This window comes from Cannabis sativa, chromosome X, assembly GCF_029168945.1.
Source record: "Cannabis sativa cultivar Pink pepper isolate KNU-18-1 chromosome X, ASM2916894v1, whole genome shotgun sequence".
Classification (NCBI taxonomy): Eukaryota; Viridiplantae; Streptophyta; class Magnoliopsida; order Rosales; family Cannabaceae; genus Cannabis; species Cannabis sativa.
The window spans coordinates 34,174,361-34,185,526 of record NC_083610.1 but is presented as its reverse complement, the minus strand read 5'-3'; the positions used below and the strand labels follow the sequence as shown (position 1 = coordinate 34,185,526).

General features: G+C 36.6%; 3 protein-coding genes across 3 annotated transcripts; 1 reads left to right on the top strand and 2 right to left on the bottom strand.

Moving 5' to 3' along the window:
• The first annotated feature begins 3,099 nt into the window (after positions 1 to 3,099).
• Positions 3,100 to 5,532, top strand: LOC133032818 (uncharacterized). Its single transcript, XM_061107340.1, has 2 exons — positions 3,100 to 4,754; positions 4,888 to 5,532. Exons 1-2 carry the CDS (start codon positions 4,356 to 4,358, stop codon positions 5,317 to 5,319), a joined length of 831 nt encoding a protein of 276 aa, XP_060963323.1. The 5' UTR covers positions 3,100 to 4,355; the 3' UTR covers positions 5,320 to 5,532.
• Positions 5,533 to 5,626: 94 nt separating this feature from the next.
• Positions 5,627 to 7,982, bottom strand: LOC133029014 (uncharacterized). The gene is made up of 7 exons (XM_061105973.1): positions 7,973 to 7,982; positions 7,669 to 7,928; positions 7,484 to 7,564; positions 7,020 to 7,351; positions 6,782 to 6,911; positions 6,145 to 6,641; positions 5,627 to 6,015 (listed from the first exon to the last, which is right to left on the bottom strand). Exons 1-7 carry the CDS (start codon positions 7,980 to 7,982, stop codon positions 5,826 to 5,828), a joined length of 1,500 nt encoding a protein of 499 aa, XP_060961956.1. The 3' UTR covers positions 5,627 to 5,825.
• Positions 7,912 to 10,777, bottom strand: LOC115723315 (uncharacterized). The gene is made up of 2 exons (XM_061107341.1): positions 8,551 to 10,777; positions 7,912 to 8,401 (listed from the first exon to the last, which is right to left on the bottom strand). The coding sequence occupies exons 1-2, from the start codon at positions 8,818 to 8,820 to the stop codon at positions 8,033 to 8,035; spliced, it is 639 nt and encodes a 212-aa protein (XP_060963324.1). The 5' UTR covers positions 8,821 to 10,777; the 3' UTR covers positions 7,912 to 8,032.
• Between the last annotated feature and the right edge of the window lie 389 nt (positions 10,778 to 11,166).

Genomic DNA, 11,166 nt, shown 5'->3' with positions numbered 1-11,166 from the left:
AGAATGCAGCCATGTGAGCTCAGAGATAGCTTGAGCAACACTGCGATATTCAGCTTCGGTGCTAGACCGAGAAACTGTCTGTTGTTTCTTGCATTGCCACGCAATGAGATTTGCCCCAAAGAAGATGGAAAATCCAGAAGTGGAACGACGATCATCAGGATCACTGGCCCAATCGGCATCACTAAATGCAGAAATTTCAAACTCAGTAAGAGGCTTCAGAGTCAAACCAAGAGAAATCGATCCACTTAAGTATCGTAAGATACGTTTCATTGCATTCCAATGAGGCAATAGAGGATTAGCCATGAATTGACATACTCGATTGACACTAAAGGAAATGTCTGGCCGAGTCATGGTCAAATATTGTAGAGCACCAACGATTGATCTATACAATTGGGGATTGGGAACTGGTTCCCCTTCATATGCAGACAGTTTCAAGGTGCTAATCATTGGTGTTGGCACTAGTTTAGCTCCTTCCATTTGAGCTTTAATCAGTAAATCTCGTATGTATTTAGCTTGAGACAAGTGCAGCCCTGTTGAAGTGGTTTGCACTTCAATACCGAGAAAGTAGTGTAACTGGCCTAGATTTTTCAATGAAAATTTGGAGTGCAGCTCACTGATAATAGTCGAAATGAGTGATGAGTCACTCCCTGTGATGATAATATCATCAACGTATACTAGGATGAGAGTAACTGAGGAGGAAGTGTGCTTAATGAACAAGCTGTGATCAGATTTTGATGATTGAAACCCAAGATTGTCCAGGCAGGTGTGTAACTTTTCGAACCAAGCACGAGGTGCTTGTTTAAGACCATAAAGAGCTTTATGGAGTTTACAAACCAAATGAGGAGCATCAGGGAGTTCAAAACCCGGGGGCTGAGTCATATAGACTTCCTCCTTCAAATCACCATTTAAAAATGCGTTATTTACATCAAGTTGTTGGATAGGCCAGTTGTTTGTCAAGGCAAGAGAAAGGACTGTTCGAATGGTAACCGGTTTCACAACAGGACTAAACGTCTCAGTGAAATCAAAACCAGCTTGTTGATGGAACCCCTTTGCCACAAGCCGAGCTTTGTTTCGATTGACAGTACCATCAGCATTCAATTTCTCTTTATATACCCACTTACAACCGATTGGTGTTCTTCCAGCAGGTAAAGGAACATACGACCATGTGCCATTTCGTTTAAGAGCAAACATTTCCTCATTCATAGCATTGCACCACTTTTGCTCTTTCAAAGCAGCCTTGACATTGGTTGGTTCTTGTGAAACCAGAAAAGCTTTAGGCTTATGAATCCCTGACTTAGCCCGTGTTTGCATGCTGTGCCTGTTTGTTATGGGACCAGGTGTATTAGGTAATGAGGACTGTTCAGTAGTGGGATTAATGGAGATTGTTGGAGTATTTAAAGATGTTGATGCAGGTTGTGAAGTATCTGAATTTTGAGGCAGGTTTGAATGGAGACTTGGTAAGACAGATGGTGCAGGATGTTCATTCAAACCAGAATGAGATACATCAGGTGCTAGAGTGTCAGATGGTGTAGAAGAATTAAAATTGGAGAAGAGAGACTCAACAGTATAACTGAGAGAATTGAGAGGAATAGCACCTGAAGTAGAAGACTCAGAATCATGAATTGTAACATCTGTAGAGATGGAGGCATATGGAAATTTGAGTTCATCAAAAATAACATCTCTAGAGATGTACAACCTACCATTTGAGTCAATGCACTTATACCCTTTGTGATTAAGACTATAACCAAGGAAGGTACATGGGGAGGATCTAAACTCCAACTTGTGCTTATTATAAGGCCTAATATTAGGGTAACATAGGCATCCAAACACTTTGAGATTAGTGTAGACTGGTTTAGTGTTGAACAGAATTTCAATTGGGGACAATTGATTAAGCACAGGGGTTGGTAACCGATTATGCAAATAGACAGCACACCTAAAAGCCTCATCCCAAAATTTTAGTGGCATAGAAGCTTGTGCAAGTAGACATAAGCCATGTTCAACAATTTGCCTATGTTTTCTTTCAACCAATCCATTTTTTTCATGAGTAGTTGGGCAAGGATGCCTATGAATGACACCTGCTTGTCTAAGAGGGTCAGAAAAACTCCTATATTCCCCACCCCAATCAGATTGAAACACTTTGATTTTCTTTCCCAATTGTAATTCTACTTCGGTTTTAAAGTGGAGAAAGGTTTTTAAGGCCTCAGACTTGGTTTTCAGCAAGTAAATCCAAGTGAATCTACTAAAAGCATCCACAAAACTCATGTAATATTTATAACCATTATGTGATAGTGTGTGTGAAAGGCCCCATAGATCAGACACAACAAGCTGCAATGGCTCAGAATACATTGTATTGGAAAAATTTGGAAAAGGAAGTTTGTGTATCTTGCCTAAACAACAAGCTGCACAAACACTATGGGAAGTTTTATTACATGGAATGTTACAAGATTGCAACACAGATGTGACCACCTTTGGAGAAGGGTGGCCAAGTCTGCTATGCCACAGATTAAAATCAGAAACTATGGATGTATTACAGTGAGTGCATGACTGGGAGCTTGGTTCAGAAGTAGCAGAATCATTAGAGGCAAGGAAGGCAGATTTTTGGTTGATGGAATGAGTATCTGTGCTGACAGTAGGATGAGATGAAGGAATTATCTTGAAATGACCTGGATCAAAAGTATACAGGCCATTGTGGAGTGTCCCAGTCAACAAAATTTCCTTGGTAACCTGGTCCTTAACAAAGCAAGCTTGAGCATGAAATTCAAATAGGACATTATTATCATAAGCAAACTTAGAAACACTAAGTAAGTTCTTAGTTATCTCAGGCACATGCAACAAATTCTTAAGAAGTAGAGGCTTAGCACAGTTATTGGAAGTAACAAAGGATTGACCACAATGTTTGATAGACAGACCTGCTCCATTGCCCACAAATATCTGATCCTGGCCATTGTAGTCAGCTGGAGTCACTATGTTTTGCAGATCTGGTGTGCAGTGACTTGTAGCACCAGAATCGGGATACCAATGATTGTCATCAATAGGAGTCGATTGAGCAATATTGGCTTGCATTGGAGTAGACTCAGCTGGTGTAACAGCACCTGTAAAACTTTTATCAAAGCGATAAAAGCAGTCAATAACAGTATGTCCAATTTTATGGCATAGCTGGCATTGAATTCTGTTGTGATGCTGAGATGGTTTGCCTCCTCTAGTGCCAGGAATAAAGCCTCTCCCAGAGTTGTAAAAGGAAGGTGATCCTCGAAAGGAATTACCAGAATAGGGAGCTCGATTAGAAGAGAAGTTAGGAAAATTGGGAGGGTGAAAATTTGAGTATGGAGGATAATACTGACCTCTTTGTGGCATAGGATTTCTGAAATTCCTGTTGAATTGAGCAAGATTTGCTTCAAGTTGCAGCAAATTTTCAGAGGATCGTGATGTTGAGTCAGCAATGGCGAGATTAAGAGTCGGCTCCACATCTTTTTCAGACTTCTCGATTCTTGATTCTGAAGCCAAGAGTAGAGCTTCAATTTCACCCACTGAATATTCCTCAATTCGAGTGTTTGAGGAAATAATGAAGGTATCATAATCGCTGGGTAATCCTTTGAAAATTGCTGCAATGTGATCTCGAGAGGACAGATTTTCACCCACAGAAGCTAAGAGATCAACATGTTGCTTAACCTTTAGCAAATACTCATCCAATGACAGAGAACCTTTCTTGAGATTCTGAAGTTTAGTCCTGAACTCAAGAATTTTAGAGGAGACTTGTAGAGTGAAATGCTTCTCCAGTGTACGCCATATTTGTCGAGCAGTGTTACACCCAACCATTCGAATGAGGAGGTTCTCGTTCATGGATGATAGGAGCCAAGACACCAATAACTGATCTTGAGTTTCCCAGCTCAAGAACTCCGGATTGTATTTTTGAGCTGCTTGATCAGCATCTGAGAGAAACTGTGGTGGAGGAGCAATTTCTTGAATGAACCTTTGAAGCTGATGTCCACGGATTGCAGCTAGTACTTGTTGCTTCCAGAGTAGAAAATTGTGGTCATTGAGTTTTACAGAGAGAGAATGGCTAAAGTATATGGGACTGCGAGATTGCTCTGTTTCACGGGTTCGACTGCATGGATTTGCAGGGGGATTCGATTGTGCGGGCTGAGGATCGGAGGAGGTGGAGTTGCCTATACCATTAACAGCAGCATTTGCCATTAATGGAGGAAAAGGCTCTGATACCATGTTTGATCTGGTATTGTACCTAGCCATGAAGAACGAAAGGAAGAAAGCAAAGAGGAAGAAAGAGAGAAAACACAGAGCTGAAAGAATAGCTTCTTGATATTATGAATTGATACAAGGCAATATATATACAGCTGATGAAAACAGAAAACAGTTACAGCAAATACAATCTGCCATTCTTTGGAGCAGTGAAAGCCTACACAGAAAAGCAATTCGAGTTCCACATGGCTGAATTGGATGGATTGGACAAACGCATAAGACCTTACCTCAAAAAAATCGGGTATGAAAAGTGGTCAAGAATTCATAGCCAAAACAAGAGGTATTCCACAATGACCTCAAACATATTAGAATCACTGAACGCTGCAAATTTGGCAGCAAGGGAGCTACCAATTACAACGCTGCTAGAATGCTTGAGAGCATTGGTGCAACAATGGACGCATACTAATAGGACAAAAGCACACAACACCTTCACTAAGCTATCACCAACTGGAGAAGACATACTGTTGAAAAATTACACATACTCATTGAATCTGGAGGTAAAATATTAATTATGCTTCTTTTTTTTGTAGTGTTGTAGTGTTGTTGTAGTGCTGTTTTAATAGTTTTGTATTGTTGTTGTAGGAATTACAGCTATGTTTGATTTTTTTTTTTCAATAAAATTTAAAACAGGTTAAAGCAACAACAGATTACTTGTTTGAGGTAACAAGAATGAAAGAATCGTGGGAAGTAGACCTAGAAAAAAGAACATGCACGTGCAACAGGTTCCAAATAGATGAAATGCCATGCGGGCACGCAGTGGCCGTGATGAGGGAGATGAACATGGACCCGTACACCTACTGTTCAGATTACTACACAAAAAAAAATTGGCTGGCAACTTATTCAGGGACAGTTTACCCAATAGGACACCAAAGTGAATGGGAGGTACCGGAAGAAGTGAAAAATATTACAGTCTTGCCTCCACATGAAAGAGTAAAATCAGGAAGACCAAAAACATTAAGAAGGAAGGTTGGATGGGAAAAGGATCAACACAACAAGTGCAGCAAATGTGGTGAACTGGGGCATAACAAAAGAACATGCAGCAGAAGACGTAGAAGGGAATAAAAACAACAACAGAACAACAGTGGAAAAACAAAAGAAAACTACACATACGTTATGAGAATTAGATATTGAGGAATTTAAATTTCTGAAATACACAGGGAATACAGTTTTTATTTGAAAAACATTGATTACATTGGGAATTGTTGATACTCTAGATTGGATATTAAAAGATGTTGGATACTAAATTGAATATATATATGAAGTTTGTTATTGAAACAGTTTGTGTTTTTAATACTGAAATGAATATTTGGATTCAAAAAAACAGAGAAACTATAAGAAAAAAAAAAACAAAAAAAGAATGGATGTGAAATGAAAAAACAAACAACTTTAACATACCAACTTGTTTGTACATAAAAATAATAAGAAAAAACATACAAAAATAAAAGATTACATATTGTCCACACAAAACGTAAGGAAAAACAACAGAACACCAATGTTTGTTTACGAAAAACAACATGAAAAACATTAAAAAACTATAAGAACAATGACAGTCTGATTGAAAAAGCAAATCACTTCTTGGGAAGGCTGGGAGGGGCCTCGGATTCACTTTCAATGTTCTCAGTTTGCTTCTTCATCCCATATTGATAAAATAACGCAGCCAAACGATCGCGGTGAATTTCCACATCAAAATCAGAGGATGGGATGGGTTTGCCATCAATGAAATACTCAGCAAATGATGCAACAAAAACACCACAATCACTGGAAAAAAAAACAATAAAACACAAAAAAAGACACTATGAGAACACTGATAAAAAACAAAGTCAACAACAAAAAAATAAAAATACAAACAACCAGTGAAAAACATTGAACACTAAACATAAAACTTACGCTGTGACCTGCTCGGGTAAACCATCAACAGCAACAATAGGGAACGGTTCCATAGTGCTAAACTTAGTTTCGTTGCGAAGGCCTTTGAAGTCTAACATAGAGAAGTAATATGGTAAAATAACAGAGAAAGGCTTGCAAGCCTCTTTGGCAGCAGTCATATACCTCCCAGAACGCAATGAATTGTACAGATATATGCGCCTGTCAACTATGTTAAGACGACCACAAATCCAATGATCCTGTAATTTTACATTGATAGGCATAACAACATGATCAACCAAATGCCAAGGAGTGGCACATAATATCTTACCACCTTGAATGTACTGGGCCACATTGTGAGAAAGAGACAACACCGATATATCGTTGTTTTTCTCAACAAACCTCTCATACAAAGTTGTTATGCTAGAACAAAAGAGGCAATCAGTTGTGGTGACTTTGATTTTCGGCTCGGCTGAGTACATTATTTTCTTACGAAGATAATAGAAAATGATGTCAATGTGCTGAACAAACAGATAAAAAAAAGTAAGTGAAAAAACATTCAAACTTATAAAAAACTAACAGAACAACACTTAAAAACATTAAAAAAAATAAATAAAAAAACAATATGTAAAATAATAATAATAATAAAATAAAAACTTACAGAATTGGTAAGGAAACAATTAGGGTAGGCAAGGTTGTGAAACCACATCTTGTTGCTGATGTCCTCAACACCAAAACGAAATGGCGGAAATATAGTGTCCTTACCCTTACAATACACATTAGTTGTTGTGCTAAAAAAAAAAACAAATAAAAAAATACCAAAACACAAATGAAAAAATAAAAAATAAATAAAAAACAATAACAGATATACAACTGAAAACACCTACAAAAATACTTACTTAGATTTATGCTTTCTAAGACCTGAATCAACCCACTTGACAAACTCAGCTTCCAATTGCGGATCAACAGGTTCACCAATCTTGTTGTCCAACGGGCACAAACCACGCACATATTTAACGACCTTATACACAGAATCATCAGGAGAAACCGAGGATGAACCTGATTTAGATGCACCAGAAGCAAGCTCAATGAATGGGGATTTCAAAACAGCTCCTTTCTTCCGATCCCTCTTTTGAGGACGTAAAATAGGAGTCTCTTGAAAAACAACCATTTCAAGATCAGTCTTCTCAGAAGTCTCAACAGGAGCAGGGGCATGAGTTGAGGAACCAATCTAAAAAAGAGAAAGGATAAATAAAAAGACTTATTTTTAAATTTCAAACAGTACAATAAAAACACCATAAAAACAACAATAGAATACCAAATAAATACAAATATAAAAGAAAAAAAAAACATAAACACAAACCAAATTCTCCACAGCTTTAACAGCAGATGCAATTGTTGCATCAACATCAATGTTCTCCTCCCCACCTTGAGACTGTTCAGGCTGATAACAAAAAAAAACAGTAAAAAACTATTAAAACAGACACAAAACACAGAAATACACACAAAAAAGCACAAACAAAAATGATGTCCAAACAAGAAATACACCTGTTTGATCTCTGCAATAGGTTCCACAGGGTCAGAATTCTTGGCATCATCCACCTTGCCGGTATCATCATCCCTCGAAACAACCGCGGGGACAACAACACCCTCATCGTTACGAACATCGCCCGTGTGAGCCTCATCCTGACCAGCACCAACACCATCTCCACCCAGATCATCATCATCATCATCAGTTTCATCGTCATGATGATCATCTCCTTTGTCATCGTCGAATTTATCATCCTCGTCTTCCTCCGAAGTGGAATCTTCATCATCCTCATTTTCTGAAGTACGAAGAGCATCTTCAGACTGAGATCCATTGTGAGTGAGACCACCTTGGGATGACTGAGAACAAAAAAAAAATAAAAAATTAATTAACTGTATAAAACAACATAAAAACACTACTAAAAAAATAACAGAAAAAGTAATGACAATTAAAAAAAAACACCTCAATAAGAATGTCCAGCTTCTTGTTCATCTCAGCAACAGATTTCATAAGAATCCCTTGCTGGCTGACAACAACAGATAAACACTTTTTAAATTCCTCAAACTCAACTCGGGAGACATTCTCATGAGCAGTTGATGAAGAAGAACCCATCAAGCCAGGTTGACCAGCAGGCTTGGAACCACCTTTAATTTTGAATTTCACAGCCTCGGGAGTAGTCTCACCAGAGAAAAAATCAGTGAGGCTCAAACTCAATCTCTCAACGGAAGTTGGAGTGAGGTTTCTTAATTTTAACTGAAACAACAAAAACCAACAAAAAACAATATGCACATGAAACTGAAATTATAAAATAACAACAACAATAAAAACATAAAGTATAAATAATGTATACAAAAACAACATTAAAACAACAGTGGAAAAATAATAAAAAACAACAGGATTACCTCTTTCAAAGACCGATCGAAAATGAGGGTGTTCATGACATCCATTTTCACCATACCCTCCTTGTCCTTGGGTAATTTAGGCCAATTCAAAATCCTTGGAATGCCAACATTTGAGTACAAGGATAGTTTCCCAATAACATACGGGCAACACTCGAAAAACCAGAATTGAATAGCCAAAGGAAAACCCAATAACCTGTAATACCCACCATCCTCGTCACTACGAACTACCCTCTTATAACCAGAATCTATCTTACCCTTCAAAGAATGCATAGTGATATCAAAACAATGCTTGCCCCACCCAAATTCATTATATCGACCACTATCCACAACATCTATTTCCTCAGACGAAACAACTTTACCCGGGGGACCACCTAACAAATAACACTGCACAAAATACAATACAGCCAACTTGACTGCAAGATCGTCGTTATCCTTAAGATTGTCAGCAATAAAAGCAGTCTGAATAGCACCCTCGGTAATTTTTTTGTACCCCTTAAAACAAGATTTGACCAATTCATTATCATCTTGCTTAAACTGATAAAAATCAGAATCAACATGACAATCTAACCCCGTGACCAACGCAAACTCTTCGATACTAAACCTAAGGTATTTCCCTTGGACACAAACCCAAAACTCCAACCCATTAGGCTGCTGAACCTCCCTCAACAGCAAACAATGCAGCAATTGGTAATGAATTATGTACTCAGGAATTCGAAGAAAATAACCAAACACAGATTTTGAAAAAATTTCCAATTGGCTTTCAGTTAAAATTCTCTTAATGTCACCAAGTACAGAGTAATCACCAGATGTTACTACTCTAGAATGATAAAATTGAGATCGAGTGTACTTGCATTCCCAATCCTAAAAAACAGAACAATGAAAATACTGATAAAACACCATAAAACACTACGAAAATAACAACAGCAAAAAAACAACAAAAAAACATAGAACAGAATGCATAACATGACAAACCTCAACAATCCTATTAACAGGAAATTCTTCAGAAACACCTGATGATGGCAACACCTTCACAGGGGATTTACCCTTGCCCTAAAATAAAAAAAACAACACCAACAAAACAACAAATAAAAAATTAACAAAAACACATAAATAAATCAAACAAGATATATAAAACAATTACAAATACATAAACAAAAACAAACAAATACCCAGATATATGAACTTCAAAAATCGAATTTAACAAAAAAACAAAAAACCTCAAAAACAACAACAGATAAATAGTAAAATACCTTAACAGAAACAGGCGACTTAAGAAATTCAGAATCCAACTCAAAATCTGAGTCTGAATTTTCAACAACAGTTCGAGGTCTTTTTCCTCGAGTGTTCTTCGAAGGTCCAGCAATGGTTTTTCTTTTAACAGAAGGGGAAGTGGGGCTAGGAGGGTTCTCTTTCAGATTTTTTTTACCCATTTTTGATTTGGGTCTGGTTTTCTGCGATTGTTTTGTGGGTTTTGTAACTTTGGCCGGAGATGGTGATGAACGAGTAACGGCCATTATGAAGAACTATGAAGGTATTTATAGACAAAAATAATAAAAATGGGAGGGAAAATGAGAGGGAAGTTTAAGATAGTGGGATGGGATTTGAAATTTTTTAAAATGAAAAAAGTACCCACTATTACAACCGTCTAAGCAAACTGAAAATGGGGAAGAAGATGAACAGTTGAGGTGAGAGAGATTACCAATTACAAAATTTAGGTTCGAAAATAATAAAAAAAAAATAAAAGAAAAATACATAAATACAATACTTTTTGATCAGAACACATAACCGTCAAATCAAACAATTAATTTTTTTTTTTTAAAAAAAAAAAACGTGGCAAAACCCTATCGTGACAAGTGGCAGTGAAAATCCCTTACACGGCTAAAGTTTAAAAGGCAGTAAACTGCCAAAAAAAAAAACAGTATAAATGTTGTTTCCAGCGTGGCACAGTATAAATGTAATAAAATGGGAAAAATCAGTAGTGGGTGTAAATTTTCCCTTCTATTATGGTAATAGATATATTATTTCTCTTATTAGCAATTAATTTTGAATTAGAACTCATACATATATCTTAACACCTCACTTTCACTACTACAAAAAATTTCTTCCATGAACATCAAAGCTGACATTGTTTAGTGTGATAATAGGACCACTACTAGAAAAATAGGCTTTAGAGACTGTTTTTGGGACTTACAATGTCGACTTTAGCAAAATTCACTACCGATACAGTTCCAAGCGACGCTGTAGGGGGAAAAACAATCGACGACATAACCTATGGCATCAATTATTATAAAATAAATGACGACATAGTGTTTCTATGTCGTCAGTTATTACACAATAACCGACGTCATAGTTCCTATGGCGACAATTATTTTGAAAATAACAAATACCATAGGGGTTTTCTATGATTTTTTTTAGCTTTAGAATTAATTTTGTGTAAATTATAATTTTATTTCTTTTATATATATTATTTTATTATTAATAGATTATATATAATAAGTATAAATAAATATTAAATTGAAAAGTTAAATAAATAAACATTTACATTATTCTAAGTGTTTGTATATTAATTATATTTTTATACATTTAAATTTATAATATGTATATATTATATATTAG